The sequence below is a fragment of the Sinocyclocheilus grahami genome, unplaced genomic scaffold (genome assembly GCF_001515645.1).
Source record: "Sinocyclocheilus grahami isolate Dianchi unplaced genomic scaffold, SAMN03320097.WGS_v1.1 scaffold46.1, whole genome shotgun sequence".
NCBI classification, from domain to species: Eukaryota; Metazoa; Chordata; class Actinopteri; order Cypriniformes; family Cyprinidae; genus Sinocyclocheilus; species Sinocyclocheilus grahami.
The window spans coordinates 1,299,367-1,316,589 of NW_015505225.1; the positions used below are offsets into that span (position 1 = coordinate 1,299,367).

At 36.5% G+C, this 17,223-nt stretch overlaps 2 protein-coding genes across 4 annotated transcripts in view; both read left to right on the forward strand.

The window, feature by feature from the left end:
* The first annotated feature begins 2,737 nt into the window (after positions 1–2,737).
* On the forward strand, positions 2,738–14,745 carry cul5a (cullin 5a). Of its 3 annotated transcripts, XR_001608964.1 has the most exons (20): positions 2,738–2,814; positions 4,824–4,933; positions 5,019–5,118; positions 5,198–5,374; positions 5,458–5,599; positions 5,681–5,826; positions 5,976–6,056; positions 6,292–6,385; positions 6,979–7,109; positions 7,490–7,597; positions 7,830–7,894; positions 9,093–9,225; positions 9,323–9,454; positions 9,539–9,662; positions 9,798–9,973; positions 10,073–10,234; positions 10,874–10,992; positions 11,082–11,205; positions 11,839–12,921; positions 14,736–14,745. XR_001608964.1 is itself a non-coding variant. In XM_016268487.1 (19 exons), exons 1-19 carry the CDS (start codon positions 2,791–2,793, stop codon positions 12,031–12,033), a joined length of 2,343 nt encoding a protein of 780 aa, XP_016123973.1. In that variant the 5' UTR covers positions 2,738–2,790; the 3' UTR covers positions 12,034–14,725. The 3 variants fall into 3 exon arrangements, 2 of the variants coding, with proteins under 2 accessions (XP_016123973.1, XP_016123974.1); XM_016268487.1 differs by lacking the exon at positions 14,736–14,745 and having other exon boundaries at positions 11,839–14,725; XM_016268488.1 differs by lacking the exons at positions 2,738–2,814; positions 14,736–14,745 and adding an exon at positions 3,436–3,494 and having other exon boundaries at positions 11,839–14,725.
* A 1,299-nt stretch (positions 14,746–16,044) lies between these two features.
* Positions 16,045–17,223, forward strand: part of LOC107582589 (39S ribosomal protein L28, mitochondrial-like) — a 2,604-nt gene continuing 1,425 nt past the window's right edge. The window contains 3 exon segments of the mRNA XM_016268491.1: positions 16,045–16,355; positions 16,665–16,967; positions 17,085–17,222. Of these exon segments, the coding sequence (XP_016123977.1) occupies positions 16,680–16,967; positions 17,085–17,222 (426 nt within the window). The 5' untranslated portion in view covers positions 16,045–16,355; positions 16,665–16,679.

Consider the following 17,223-nt stretch of genomic DNA (forward strand, 5'->3'; position numbering starts at 1 on the left):
GCCACCACATATAACGAAAAGCGGTGACAGATTGGTCAACGAATCGTTCTTTAGAGTTGGATTTTTTCATTAAAACGGTTCAACAAATATGGAGCGATTTTTGTGCCAATATTCATCAAATAACTCCAGCGTTTTGCAAATAAACACAATCTGCTTTGCAAACGCAAAGTGATTTGCAAATACAAAACTCTATTTGAGAGAAAATGCAGAGGTGTGGACAAATAAATGTATTGTGTGTTACAACTGTGAGACTCACTTGCCCTTTCATGAGGAAACTTGGCTCGATTTTCTCACAAATGCATCTGAGCAACTTTCTTTTCCAAAAACAGCAGATAGCGCTGTCGGTCCATTTATTTTACGCTAGTCTCCCGAGTCCCAAAATACCCGTTTACCTTTTCAGGGAATACTGCAGAACATGAGTGGGGAACAGGTGAGTTTCTGTCTTACTATATCTATAATTAACCATTTAGATGTTTTCACAAAGCGACCCTACTACAATGTCAGTGAAATTCACAATAAGTGCTGTAAAGTTGTTAACATGATTGATTAGTTCAAAATCAGTAGTGACATGGCTAAACATTTAAAGGGGTCATATGATGCAATTTCAAGTTTTCCTTTCTCTTTGGAGTGTTACAAGCTGTTTGTGAATAGATAAGATCCCTGAAGTTGCAAAGACTAAAGTCTCAAACCCAAAGAGATATTCTTTATCAAAGTTAAGACTTGTCCACGCCCCCCCTAAAACGGCTCGATACATGTCTACATCATGATGTGGGAAGATTTGCATAACGCTTCTGACTCACAGCCTGTAAGTACGTTTTTTTTATATTTAAAGGATTTGCCACTGACGATTCAAACGCGAGTTTTGAGCAGTGTAGAGTAGCGCTTGTTGTTTGTCATTTCTCTGATCACAAATGCAGACATGGTTTTATGTTTACGCGGCGCGATGCAACGCAATGCGTAAAAAGAAAGTATAAGTCATTATAATCCGGAATTATGTCCCCATGCATGCAACAAATGCCTCGTTTGTAATGGGTTTTATTGGTGTTGTCTCGTCGCTCCGGGACACGGCATCACAGTATGGTAAGGGGCGTAACATTTCCGTCACACGCTTGAGGTATTCGGCCAATCACAACACACTGGATAGCTGGCCAATCACAGCACACCTCGCTTTTCAGAAATTGATGCGTTTCAGAAAGACGGGGCATAGAGGAGAAACAATAATGTACAATATGTGGAAAATAATGTTTTTTTAACCTTAAACCGCATGAACATATTGCATTACACCAAATACATAACATAATGTTCTTTTTAGTAACGTCATATGACCCCTTTAACTAGGCAGTCTTTCCCTATAAAACTGATCCATTCTCCCGGCGTGAAGTACCTAAAGTTTAGCCAAGACCGAGGCCAGGTAAACTGGTTTGCTGTGTCCCTAGTTGCTGGATTACACATTGAAATGCAGGTATATTGGCTTGGAATTTACTTGAATAATGTAATCAGACATTTGAAAAACTACAACTCCCCCCCCTTTAAAAAAAAAAAAAGAGCATTGTTCAGCCCAGCTGAGCAGTGCTCTGTATGACCGAGTCCTTCAGATGCAGCCTTTGAAATAGTTAGCAAAAATTTGTTAATATTCTGACATAAATGTGACCCTGGACCACAAAACCAGTCTTAAGTCGCTTGAGTATATTTTTTAGCAATAGCCAAAAAAACATTTTATGGGTCAAAATTATCGATTGTTCATTTATGCCTAAAATCATTAGGATATGAATTAACGATCATGTTCCATGAAGATATTTAGTAAATTTCCTACCGTAAATATATCAAAACTTAATTTATGATTAGTAATATGCATTGCTAAGAACTTCATTTGAACAACTTTAAAGGTGATTTTCTCAGTTTTTGAAAAAATGTTTGCACCCTCAGCCGAAAATCTGCTATGTTTTGAATTAGGCTATAATCATATAGGTTCTAATTAAATGTGTTTTTATGAGCTGGATCGTATTTGCATGACGTAAAAGAAGGACTGAATCGATTTGTAAGTTTTTTTAAATGAAACGATACAGTCTAATTTAAACCTTTTCTTTTATTAATTTATTTTATTAATTTATTTATTAATGTTTTTTTATTTTCTTTTTTATGCTATTTTTGATGCTATAAAGTGACAACATTGTATAAATCCTCGTATATTTCTATGTACATATTCTTAGATTCAATAAAAAAATAAAAACACAAGTTCTATAAAACGAACTGTTCAAAAGAGTCCATTTGCAGAAATTAATCGGAGATCCCTTTTTTAATTATAATTACACAGTACATAAATCAAACAATTATGACAATACAATTATAAACAAATACAAAATAAAAGAAAGATCAAAAATAAATACAGACTTGCTGCCAGGATAAAAAACATAATACTATAACTAGGCTACATCTCAAGAAGACACAAAGGACGAATATAAACATACCGTTTTCAGTGCATTCAAATTAACAGAACTTTGGATAGTTTCCATATATACTTGTCTAAGTCCACTTTGAATAAAGAAAAGAGAGGTTTAGAGCAAGTAAAGTTTGTGAATGTGAAATTAAGCCAACAGCAATTACAAATTAATGATGTAATATTTCCCTATATTCTCTTTTAAATATTCAAATAATCCAAAGAACGCATCTTTAAAACAAAAAGAAAACTCACTTACAAAATAAGATTGAATATGTATCGGAGATCCCATTACCAGTTCTAATCCCGAACCAAATCTCGCGAGAACGGACGAGGGGATAAGTTAAGGAAACATGGCGATGTCTAATTTGTTAAAGGTAAGAGACACTTAAGCTCTTTGCCTCCAAATTCTCCATAAACAGTCAAAAACCCTTTTAGACGCCTATAACCTTCAAATGACTGTGTTGTACCATTGTGATTTAGCGGCTTGCTCGGACTCTTACGTGCATGTCCAGTGAGTTTATAAGAGAGTCTTGCAGCCTGTGTTTAGCTAGCAGGCTGTGAGCTAGCTGAGATTAATAAAGCCAATAATCACAAAAATACAGGACTGCACGCAGACGAGTTGAAGTCATGATTCACTCCAACGGGTGTACCTTCGGTATTATGTTGTTTATAAATATATATATCATAAAGGGACGTGTTCCTGATGACAGTTAGCACGCATGTTGCTAGCTTGGTCAATGATTTAATGACACTGAGTATAGTGGCTGAGCTAATGATATAAAATGTGAATGTGTGCCGTTATTACTAAGAGTCTGTTGTTGTAGTAAGCCTAGAAAAGATGCACGTTATGTCACAAGTGTCAGATATTATAAGTACTTGAAATATGTGAAGAAATCATCCAGTGAGTAAGAATTAGAGAGTAGACGCATTCCATTTGTATAGATGATGTTTGATTTTATACAGTGGCTTTGTCTTAAAACCTAGTAAGCTGCCTACCTAGACAACATTTTGGGCATCATAGATATGTTCAAAATCGCCAGTGATGTCCAAAATGGTAAATATCAGTTTGATTAAAATCTTTCTATCTTTTGAGAATTTGCTGTTACATGCTATGTGTCTGTGGTGGGCATGACATTTTAAACATATATGAAATTGAAAGACGTATTTTTCTTGTTGAAATTAATTATCTAGCATAGACTTATCTTGAATACATACCACTAAATAGTAGTTTTACACTTTTTGAGTAATTGGAAGTTATGCACAAAAATATTCCATTCACAAGAGATGTTTACCTTGCTTTTTACTTTTTTTGTTTTCTTCACGCCTCATATTTCATTTCAAGATCTTCACCGTTTCCTTGGTAAACAAGTACAACATTTAGAAAAATAAATAAATACAATTTTAAAAACCTTGAAATTTTATTAGTGGCAGTGTTTGGGAAATGACACAAAAATTGAGGTATGGTTGTAATTTGTGATTTATATCATTTAAAATGTATAATTTTCGCACAAAACCAAAATTGGTCTATTTATTTCAAATGGATTATGGTTTTAAAAATGTATTTTTAAGGGGTATTTTCATATTTTATGATTGAAAGTCTAGGTCTAGTTCAAGGATAAAACAAGGAAATCTATACATAATAAAAGGCATTTGAAAAAAAAGAAAGTAATAAAAAACTAAGAAATAAATAATTAAAAGTAATACAAAAAGTACAAGTAATAATAAAACCATTTGGTTCCGTTTTAATCGATTTAATTGAAAAAAAAGAAGAAGAAAAAATCAACCCCCAGGACATAAAAGTTTCTTAAAGACATTAGACATAAAAGAAACAGCCAACTGCTTGCCTTATTGTAAATGCTTTGTGAATCATATTCAATAAGGCTTGTGATTTTCTGGGCATGTTGAGACAGAGAGGTCTTCCATAATGTCTAGTTCATTGTTTTATGTGAATTTTCATATTTTATGATTGAAAGTCTAGGTCTAGTTCAAGGATAAAACAAGGAAATCTATACATAATAAAAGGCATTTGAAAAAAAAGAAAGTAATAAAAAACTAAGAAATAAATAATTAAAAGTAATACAAAAAGTACAAGTAATAATAAAACCATTTGGTTCCGTTTTAATCGATTTAATTGGGGAAAAAAAGAAGAAAAAATCAACCCCCAGGACATAAAAGTTTCTTAAAGACATTAGACATAAAAGAAACAGCCAACTGCTTGCCTTATTGTAAATGCTTTGTGAATCATATTCAATAAGGCTTCTGATTTTCTGGGCATGTTGAGACAGAGAGGTCTTCCATAATGTCTAGTTCATTGTTTTATGTGAATGCATTCACACTCTTTTTCTCTAATTGTCTATATCCTCTTCCATGTCCTTTTGCTTAGAACAAGGGTTCCCTCCAGTTTGAGGACAAGTGGGATCTTATGCGCCCCATTGTCCTTAAGTTGCTTCGCCAAGAGTCCGTAACTAAGCAGCAGTGGTTTGATCTTTTCTCGTAAGGCCCCAAGGAATTCAGATCTTTTTATGTTCTACACATGAACTGCAGTCTGAATGTTCAATCTGTCTTCCTATTCTCACAGAGATGTTCATGCAGTTTGTCTATGGGATGACAAAGGACCAGCAAAGATCCACCAGGCCCTCAAGGAGGACATCTTAGATTTTATAAAACAAGCTCAAGCGGTAAGAGAGGTTCAGGATTAAACAGCCTGCTGATATTCTTCAGCAGAATCATGCCTCATTCTCGATCGTTGGTGTTTAGCGAGTGCTCAGTCACCAAGATGACACGGCGCTCCTCAAGGCTTACATCGTGGAGTGGAGGAAGTTCTTCACGCAGTGTGACATTCTGCCCAAGCCGTTCTGCCAGCTGGAGATCACCCTGATGGGCAAACAGGGCAGCAACAAGAAGTCCAATGTGGAGGATAGCATTGTTAGGAAGGTGAGCGGGATAAAAGTGGGATTTTTAGGTGGATTTCCCAGAATGGGATTCATTGGTTTGTTCTGCTTTTTATGTTCACACAGCTGATGCTGGACACTTGGAATGAATCTATATTCTCCAACATCAAGAATCGATTGCAGGATAGTGCGATGAAGTTGGTCCATGCTGAACGGCTGGGAGAAGCGTTCGACTCGCAGCTGGTCATCGGGGTCAGAGAGTCGTATGGTGAGGTTCACTCCAGGTTTTTCATCGGATTGATCTTTTTAATCACGAAAACTGAAAAGTCTCTTATAATCTCTTTCTCAGTGAACCTGTGCTCAAATCCTGATGATAAACTGCAGATCTACAGGGATAACTTTGAGAAAGCCTACCTAGATTCCACTGAGAGGTTCTACAGGACCCAGGCGCCGTCCTACCTGCAGCAGAATGGAGTACAAAACTACATGAAATATGTACGGCCTGCCAGACATCAGATTTTAGACTACATGATCTTCAGCCAATCAGATTAAATCAGATTGCATAGCCCAGAGGAGGGTTTTGACTCCTCTTAACACACTGCATTTGTGTTTGCAGTCATATATTCTCATGTCTCTGTTTACAGGCAGACTCTAAATTAAGAGAAGAGGAAAAACGTGCACTACGATATTTAGAGACAAGACGTGAATGTAACTCTGTACAAGCAGTGAGTATATGATTGGCTTTTAAATAATAATAATACATCATTGACAAAGATTGAATTGAATAATTTTGCATCAAATTGGGCATCAGCCATTAAAATATTTTAGTATTTTTACATGTGAAAATATAAAAAAAGTATTATTATTTTTAAGTTGTTCAGTATTTAATATTTAATTTAAATAAAATAATATAACCAGGTATATGTGAGACTGAAATTGTGGATTGTTTTTTCCCCTCAGCTTATGGAATGTTGTGTGAATGCACTGGTAACATCATTTAAAGAAACTATCTTGGTTGAATGTCCTGGCATGATCAAACGAAATGAGACTGACAGTGAGTATGAGACTATTTAGAAATGTTTTATTAGATATACTTAAAATGACAATTTTAGGTTTTATATACGCTGTTGTTCCAAATTTGGGGGTTGTTAGGACTTACACATAACAAGGCTGCATTTATTTGATTAAAAATGCATTAAAACACCAATATTGTGATATTATTACAGATTAAAGTAGCTGTCTTGTATTTGAATGTAGTTTAAAAGTAATTTATTCCTGTGATGGCAAAGCTAATTTTTCAGCATCATTACCCCAGTCTTCAGTGTCACGTGATCCTTCAGAAATCATTCTAATATGCTGATTTGCTGCACAAGAGTAATTTGAAAATGTGTGCTGTTTAATATTTTTGTGGAAACTATGATACTTTTTTCTGGATTTCTGTGATGAATAGAAAGTTCATATGAACAGCATTTATTTAAAATAGAAATCTTGTGTAGCATTATAAATGTCTCTGTAATTTCCTATACCCTTGCTGAATAAATGCACAAATTTTGTTTTTCAGGAGGTCGGACTTTGCATACTGTGTAGCTGTATAATATCTCTAAACATAAGCTTTTAGTTTTAAACCTCTAAACTCTTCTTCCACAGAGCTGCACCTCATGTTCTCTCTCATGGATAAAGTGCCCAATGGGATTGAACCCATGCTGAAAGACCTGGAGGAGCACATCATCAGTGCTGGACTGGCAGACATGGTGGCCACTGCCGAGACCATCACAACTGTGAGCAAAACATTTGCAGAATTATTATATTCTTTGTGAGCTTTATGAATTTTAGAGCATTAGCTGGCTTTTGTTTTTCAAAGTATAAATTAGGATTGGGCGATGTCTACCAAATTGGCATCAGACGATGTTTACAGTGAAACATTGTGATGGATGATGACGTTAGGGGGTGTCCCCGAAGCGTGAATCGCCCCAACCCTAGTATAAATAAAGGATAATTGGTTAATGTTGATAAGATGAATATTTCATTAATTGTCACAGTTTTACTTGATTTATTCCAAAGCCCTGTCAAGGTTTGAACCTTGACCTTTGTAGATCCTCAAATATTAGGCAACCACAGTGTCGAACAGGTGTTGACGTTTGTGTTTGTTTCTTCTCAGGACTCTGAGAAGTACGTGGAGCAGCTCCTGACTCTCTTCAATCGATTTAGTAAATTAGTGAAGGAAGCATTCCAGGATGATCCTCGGTTCCTTACAGCCAGAGACAAAGTGAGCATGCCTCCCTATCCATATTCATTCTGGTCTCAGTAAGTAGCCAGCATGACTAGATCACACCGCAGATGGTTACCAGAGATCTGTGATGACACAGGAATACAATGGAAGGTTATATAACAATAACTCCATTTAAAATGCTGTTTATTTTACTGAAAAATTAATTGAGGAAAAATTAAGTTTTTATATCTCACATACCTTTTAAATGATGTTTAACATTTCCCCACAGGCATACAAAGCAGTTGTGAATGATGCCACAATATTTAAGTTGGAGCTGCCAATGAAACAGAAGGGGTGAGTAACGGCACAAAATAACCTTCTTTTAACTAATAGACACATTTACATGCAACTTAGAAGCTGAAGTCATAGTCCAGAGTTGCCCAAACTCGGTCCTGGAGGGCCGATGTCCTGCAGAGTTTAGCTCCAACCTGCCTCAACACACCTGCCTGGAGGTTTCTAGTATGCCTAGTAAGAGCTTGATTAGCTGGTTCAGGTGTGTCTAATTGGGGTTGGATCGAAACTCTGCAGCACACCAGCCCTCCAGAACCGAGTTTGGGCACCCCGTCATAGTCTATAGTGGAGAGGTTTACTTTACAAAAATCTATGACATTACAAAATAGGTTAGAAAATATTTCTGTTATAAAATTTCTGCTATTCAATGCCAAAGAAATATAGCAAAGTATTTTGTTATAAATTTATATGACTTTTTTTTTTAAGAATGGACAAAAATAAAAAACTTTAGATTTACAATATAAACTGTGGAAACACGTCCTCACAGTTAAAAAGGGCCCATTTGTAATTGAGCGGTGTTATTTTAGCATAATTTAGATACTATTATAGTTTTTATTAGTATTTTGAATTTCATTTCATTTGAATTTCAGTGTTTTCATTAATTTTAGTTAGTTTTTGTAGCAAAGTATTTTGTTATAAATTTATATGACTTTTTTTTTTAAGAATGGACAAAAATAAAAAAACTTTAGATTTACAATATAAACTGTGGAAACACGTCCTCACAGTTAAAAAGGGCCCATTTGTAATTGAGCGGTGTTATTTTAGCATAATTTAGATACTATTATAGTTTTTATTAGTATTTTGAATTTCATTTCATTTGAATTTCAGTGTTTTCATTCATTTTAGTTAGTTTTTGTGTGTGTGTGTTTGTATGATTTGCCATGTCTATATGGTTTTCATTATTCGTTTAATTTTTATTTCAATTCTTTTTCTTTTTTTAATTAATTTTTAAATTTTTAATTATTTTAGTATTATTTTATCACAATAAACTAAATGAAAATGAGAAAAGTTGCTGTGGCAACTAGCTGAAATAAAATAAGTTTTTTTTTTTTTTCAGTTAAAAGTTTATTTTATTTCAAGTCACAAAAATTATTTTATGGTTTTAGTATTAAACATAATAAACCTGCAAGTGAGCTTAAGTGATCCATGTTTCAGTATTGTATCAACTTGTATCAGTCGTGTTTGATGTTTCTAAATGCAGAGTGGGCCTAAAAACACAACCAGAGTCAAAGTGTCCGGAGCTGCTCGCAAACTATTGTGACATGCTGCTAAGAAAAACGCCACTCAGCAAAAAGCTGACCTCAGAGGAGATCGAGCTCAAATTGAAGGAAGTGGTGAGGGGCTGTTGGAAAAGTCACATGTTGTTTACTCAATGATATTGTTGTTGTCCTTAAAAGTGTTTTGAAATGTAAATACAATTTTTTCCTGTAGCTACTTGTGCTAAAATACGTCCAGAATAAGGATGTGTTCATGAGGTACCACAAAGCCCATCTGACCAGACGTCTGATCCTGGACATCTCAGCAGACAGTGAGATCGAGGAGAACATGGTTGAGTGGCTCAGGGTAAGAATAAAGACAAATAAGAGTGAATGAAATTTGTATTTGAGTGTTTTATACTCTATCGGCTCACTGTTTGGCATGTTTCAGGAAGTTGGGATGCCTGCTGACTATGTGAACAAGCTAGCTAGAATGTTCCAGGACATCAAAGTGTCCGAAGATCTTAACCAGGTTTTCAAGGAAATGCACAAACACAACAAGCTGGCTTTACCAGGTGACACACAAGCCCATTTTTCTCTCTATATATGCATTTACACTACCTTTTAACTGAATTTGAAAGAAATTCATATTATTATTCAGCAAGGATGCATTAAATATATCAAAAGCGGTCTCCCCTTCTGTTACCCAGCGGACTCTGTGAACATAAAGATCTTGAATGCTGGAGCGTGGTCACGCAGCTCAGAGAAAGTGTTTGTGTCTCTGCCCACCGAGCTGGAAGACCTCATTCCAGAGGTGGAGGACTTCTACAAGAAGAACCACAGCGGCCGCAAACTCCACTGGCACCACCTCATGTCCAATGGCATTGTGGGTTTATTTTATGCACTAAGTTTAGTGCTTAGTAGTGATTTGTAGTAACTGTAAATTGCAACTTGTAGCTAATCAGTCTGTGTGCTCTCTTGATAGATCACTTTTAAGAATGAAGTAGGGCAGTACGACCTGGAGGTCACGACCTTTCAGCTGGCTGTACTTTTTGCCTGGAACCAAAGACCACGAGAGAAGATCAGCTTTGAGAATCTGAAACTTGCCACTGAGCTGCCTGATGCTGAACTGAGACGAACTCTCTGGGTAAGAACATGACTGTCAAACATGAAGGCCCATATGTCACATTTTATTCCATTAGATATTTACCATATTTCTGCTGTACTTATGATGAAGCTGCTTGTTTTTAAACTTTAAACTGGAAGCATTGATATATTAAACTAATTCAGTACAGTTCATTTTGTGATTCCAGAAGTTTCAAGAACTGTGCGTTCTTAGTAAAAACAATAGTTATCTTGATTTTTTTGCATTTTATTTAGATTCAATTTTTCATATTTATAGCACTTACATGAATTTATTCATTTAAATGCTTTAAATCATCATGCGACCCCCTAGAAAGTTATGGTTGATAACTGATAAATGATCAATATAAAAATGTGTGTACTGTTTAGTGTGAATAGATAAAAATATAAAACACTAAGAACTCAAATTAATCACAATGCTACACGTGAATTTAGATATCACAACATTATAATGTATGTTGTATGAAAAATGGATATTCTTTTTTTTTAATTTGATTACATTTTACAGTGTTATCAAATGATTAGTGTTTGCAAAGATCAGTTAGAAATATCTGAAATTGTCTGATTATGGTCAATTAAAATATCTTTGTTTATAGATGTTGTACCATCATCTACTTAACTTTTTCCCTCTCTTTTTGTACAGTCTCTCGTTGCCTTCCCAAAGCTCAAACGCCAAGTGCTGTTATATGAACCTCAAGTGAGCTCTCCCAAAGACTTCACAGACAGTACATTGTTTTTCGTTAACCAGGAATTCTCCTTGATGTAAGAACATGTCCTGTCCTGCTGGCTCTTTAGAAATGGTCTCTTTAATTGGAAATCATAATAATAATAATATTTTTGTTTTTCCTTAGAAAAAACGCCAAGGTTCAAAAGAGGGGGAAAATAAACCTAATTGGCCGATTGCAGCTGACAACGGAGCGAATGAGAGAAGAGGAGAACGAAGGCATCGTCCAGCTTAGAATATTAAGAACACAGGTACAAAACATCAAAAAGCATTACTAGTCCACTTTGTTCGTGAACCCTAGTCACTAAAGCCCAAAGTATACTTCAGTTTAATGTGTAGCCTTTCAAAGTTTACTCCATTTGATAGTATGTGTGCAAACAGAAGTACTCGACACGCTAGAAAGTTTCCTTGTCCATCGTCTGCGCTAATTCTCTACAGAAGTTATGCCGATAAAAATGTCTTTGTACTCGTTTAAACTAGAGTTGCGTGTAACTCCATCACACAAGCGTCTGTTCCAGTCATTGGTTGTTATTGTTCCATCTCCATTCCAAATTTTTTTTCAATTATGAAACAATGGTCCGGGCCAGTGTTGCCACCTTGTGGACAAACTAATTAGTGCAAAAAATTGCATCGTGGTACTCTTGTGCAGCGAAAACTGACACAGAAGAGAAGAATTGTTAAATAAAGTTGCTATTTTTGTTTTCTTTGCGCACAAGAAGTATTCTCGTAGCTTCGTAAAATTACGGTTGAACCACTGATGACTATTTTAACTATGTCCTTATTACCTTTCTGGGTGTAAAAAGTACTGTAATTTTACAATAAAATACTGTTTGTTTTTTTACAGTGGACTTAATGTGTTTGTTTCTTTGACTGCAACATTTCAGGAGGCCATCATTCAGATAATGAAGATGCGTAAGAAGATCACAAACGCTCAGCTGCAGACCGAGCTGGTGGAGATCCTGAAGAACATGTTCCTCCCTCAGAAGAAAATGATCAAGGAACAGATCGAGTGGCTCATTGAGCACAAGTACATCAAGAGAGACGAGACGGACCTTAACACCTTCATCTACATGGCGTAACGCGGAAACGACTCCGGAGATGTTCTGGAGGACGGCATACCTCTCGAGGATCAGCAGCGGGGGAGGGATGGTGATGTCTCGAAGATACTGCTTAGACTGCTGGTCTCTCGGGGCGTAGTCAATGAGCTTGTTTTAACGACAGACAGTCACACATCAGATAAAAAAATTTATTTAAAAAAAATAAATCCCTGCCTTACCTTACAGTGAAGACACATGGGATGAGGATTGGAGATAAAAAAAAAATAGGAAAAAAGACAAAAAGGATTCTATTTTTGCCATTGGTAGTCAGTATGCATGGTGGGCGGTTTGCCTTTTGTATGTGGACATCTCCAGCAGCATGCGGCCAGTGGGAATGTCACATTCATCCCAGGACTTGTTTGTGTGTGCCGTGTTACGAGTGTTTTTTCCCCTCCCACATCCTCCGTCTGGACCTCGCTGCATCCCATCCTCAGCGCGCAACCCGGGGCGAGAGCCGTCCTACCGTCACAAACACCTGGCCTCGCATAACGACACCGGAGTCACTGAGGAGCGCGGGCCGGGATGGAGGACTAGCATTAGCACTTTTCACACTCTCTGTCACAATATGTCAGCATGGCTTTATTTGGGTTGTTTTTCACGACTTCGGGTTTTGTTTTGACTTTTTTCTTCGTCAAAATATCGCAAATGAAAGATTTGATTGGCTGATAGCAGTTTAGGCAACACATTACTCTTTAAAATGCTAGCAAAAGAGATCCTGGCATTCAGATGTCACAAAGGGTCAAGGTCTGTGGAGAAAATCTTTCAGTTTGTGATGTTTTTTTTTCCGGTGTACATGCATTACGTTACACACCAAGTCAGAAGGTCAGTGTAACGTAGTTGCAGTTTCTTTTTTGTGCTTACTACACTTCGGTCACAAATAGCGACAGATGCCAACTGATTAGCTTGTGATGAGGTGGCCCCACTAAGGACCTGTAACATGTAGCCTACTCATCAAACCTGTTGAGTTTTAGCCACAAAACGATTTATTGTCATCGCCCCGTCACGGCTGAGCGTAAACAAGCGGTAAAGCACAGTTACAGGAGTCTGAGTAAAGCAAGTACTGCTTCAACCTCAGGTAAAGTAGGGCAGAGTCATTTTAAAAGTAGGTTGTGCTAACTTTAATTAGCGCCTCGCGGTTCTTGTTAATCACACATTGCCAAAGCGAAGCACAAGAGTGCTGATCTCAAAATCAAATAATGTAGGATCTATTGCAATTATTGTTTTCCCTCTATTTCCGAGGTCACCCTCGTAGCCACGTTTAGTGGAAAACAGGAAGTCTGGGCTTTTTTTTTTTCTTTTTTTTTTACTCATTATTGTCCTATTATGACCGAGTATCTATGAACAAAAGCTTGTGCAATTACTGATTGTGTTTATTATAATCAAATGAACTGTTAACATTTAAATGTGCAAAAAAAGTATTAACTCTTTTATTTTTCAAACAGATTTCCTGTAGTGATCGTGTCTAGTCAGTCTAAAATTGAGTTTTTCAGTGTGTTTGGAGTGACGGTTACCATATATCAGCCTGCCAGTGTGTTCTCAATAAAAAATAACAACAAAAATATCATATTTACTGGCTGATGACGTCTAGATTTGATTGTACGTTCATATCCAAACCCAAAACACTGAATCTAATGAGGGGAACATGATGACATCCCAATGAAATCCTCACCTGTATTTCTGTAACATTGCTGCAGTTCAACTGTCCATCTCCACTATGACATTTTCTGTCAATTCTGTTTGTTTTTGTCTGTTTTTAATGCAACACAGTCATTCATTTGTATCCCCAGTGTTTGATTTCACATGGTAACTGAAATAGTGAAAAGGTTCCTTTCGATTGTACTGAAAAGCCGTTCTTTATAAGATTCAGATGTACAACAGTGTTTGAGGACATTGTGTTATTTGATTGTCCACTTTATTTATTGATAACTTAAGCCTGTTTGAGAGGTCGAGTGTGTGTGTGTGTGTGCGTGCGTGCGTTTACGCTTAGGAGCCTTTTACAACAGGGTGCTGTCATATCCTGTTACGTTTATGCATTTTCATTTTTGGAATTTAAAATCGATGTTTCTCCTGACTGTATGTTTTCCTCTATCAATTTCTCTAGGTAAATACATATTTTAATAGGACAAGCACTATGATTTTCACATTTATCAATCACTGTTGGAGTTTGTTGTGTGCTTGTGTTACTCTAAAGCTAATTTGAATGACATCAAATGAAATGCAGTCTCAAAAGCTGAAATTTCAGTTCATTGTAGTGGAAGATGATGAAACTGAATAAAAATGGTGTGAATGACCTTTCGAGAGAATGCTACATGAAATTATGAATTCTACTTTATTGTTTGCGAATTTATGCATTTTCTCTGATGCACATGGTATGTTCCAGTAATAAAGTCTGTGTGCACTTCATTCAGTGGTATAATGCAATAAGTGAGCGTGAAACAAGACATTTTGAAATCTGTTGATGGAATTTTCTCTAATAAAGTTGCATACACAGATAAACACTCACTATTAAGTTGATTATATTGCACTGAAATAGTTCCATGTGTGAGATGGGGGTGATCATTTGATTTCTTGAGTGGCACAACAGTATTTTTATCATTTTAATACTGTATTAATAATGTGCACTTACTGTCCTTTTTGTCACTCCACTATATCACATACCAGGAGGAGTGGTGTTTGTGTTCTAGTTATCGCTCTTGTCTTGTAGAGTGTCTTCCGTCATTGATCTAAACTGACTAATATGTAAGGGTTTGGGTTTATTCTCAAAAGAATATGTCACTTTATACTTACACAGATATGTTCTGGTGATGGTTTCATGGTGAACTGGACAGTTGTCAGTATTCATTTGAATGACACATGAGGACAGTTCTGCAATTATTGCCCACATACACTTTCTGATAAATGGTTCAGTAGAAAACTGAACACACAAGTTCCCTGTAGTGTGACACACTGCTGTTACAACAAGTCCAATGTAAGTTTCTGAGAAGGTGCATATGCTCTGACTATGACTGTCTGTTTTCAAGATTTCTTGCCTGGAGCTTTAAAAGCTTCAAGAATATTTGAAAATGAATAAGTATGAGGTGAATGTCTGCCATTGAACAGTGAAGATCTGGAACGGATGCTATTCTTGCAGTGTGAGTCTAAAGCACTTTCATATACTGGATTTTTCTCATTTTTCTTTTTGCATCATTTATTTACTGGCGAAATAAAAACTATTTGAATGATGCTGATGTGCGTTTTTAATGATCTCCTGTTTGCACAACAAACACTGAACAAATAATAGGAAATTCCATAAACCTGTGCAATAAAATGAAGGGTTTATTTAACAATCTGAATGATACGTTTTAGTTGCTTAGTGAGTCTGATTAGGTCATAAACAAGTAAAGAAATATTTGAAGTATTAAAAACATAAAATAAGAAGAAACTATGTTTAGAAACAACAACAAGACTGAAATGAGTTGATTGTTTTAAACTGAAGTGAATGATCTTTGAATCTTAACCGACATATTTAATGTTCGGCAAGAAAATATATTAAGATAAAGTATTATAATATGTGTAACACATATGCTATAATTTTATCCTTTCATACATTAGAAAATAGCAATATATAAAATGAAAAAAAGCAAGCATGTCTGATTTGGATATAAGTCACAGCAAGTAATGATTAACAAAGCAAGGGAAGTATGTAAAGCTCCGCTCTACGTTTGGACCAATAGCAAGTAAGTAATTTGCATGTGGCGCCGTGCTGGCTTTGATTTAGAATTCCTGCAAATTTCGTGTTTCCTTAAACTTCATACTTTGGCGGGCAACAATATATCATAAAGTCATCATGATATGCTGTTTAAACACAGGTTCATAAATAACACTCACCATAGATGTAACACATAGCGCAAGAGAGACCTATATATTGACGCAGTCTCACTCTTAACAAGTGCCCGGATGAACCTCGGTGGTCCGGGGTGCAGGCTTCAAACCTGTAGCCGCTTAGCGGCAGAGTGGTTCAATTCCACCTTTCGGGCGCATGAGAAGTAGGCTGAGGAGGAGATATGCGACACAACTAGCTTTTTAACAAATTACTATTAAAATCTGAACTATTTTAGACCCCCTCGAGAACATTACTACTGTTAAACCCCCGGAAGCTCGGCCGTGCAAACAACCAATCAGCGCAGTAAGCGCTGGTGTCTGTCACAGGAAAGGACGTGTGGTGCCCTTGGGTAGCTTTACAGCGTGTGCTGACTGAGAGGCTAGCAGGCTAACACTGATCATGTAAACTTAAATGAAACATCTTCTGTTCGCGTTATTCCCCGGTAAGAACGCTGATCTGTATACAAGCCTTTTTCTTATCGTTATTAGCGTTGCATTTTTAGATTATAAAGCGTATATTTACATTTTTGGCGGTAGCTTATCAGCTAGCTTACAGTTTTACTCTACTACATGTGTGTATTTATAGTGTATATATGTTATATTATTTGTATATATTAACGTACTATTCTATATTACTATTAACCTCTTACCCTGCACCCTATTTTATATTACTATGTATTATTAGTATTATTATTAAAGTATTATTACTATAATTATTATATGTTTGTGTACTCTATACCCTTCTTTCTAAGGTTTTGTCTAATAAAATGCCTCTACACAAGTATCCACCAAAAATCTGGGAAGCCCTGAAGCTGCAGAAGGGCATCTACGCCCGTTTACCCCAGCACTACCTGTGCTCCCTGCAGGACAGCGCCCCTCCTTCACCTGTGCACTGGAGACCTCTGGGTGTCAAATACAGACTCAGTCCTAAATCTGGACACAGAGAGCGAGTGCAGGATGTGCCTATCCCTGTCTATCATCCGCCAGAATCACAGAGCGGACTCTGGGGTGGAGAAGGCTGGATATCTGGCTTTAGATATGCTAAAGATGACAAGGTAAGACCGAAGAGAGAACTACAGTAATACTGAATATTGATGATTTTGGTTCTTTTATGTGAATGCTAGTGGATAAATGAGACTGTTTCTTGAAGACGACTTATCCTGTCACACCAGCTTTCTACAAGACTGCGCAAAACCTGGAAGCCGCAGCTGTTTAACAGAGAGCTGTACAGTGAGATCCTCGACCAAAAGTTCACTGTAACAGTCACAGCTCGCACACTGGACCTTATTGATGCTGCTTTTGGCTTCGACT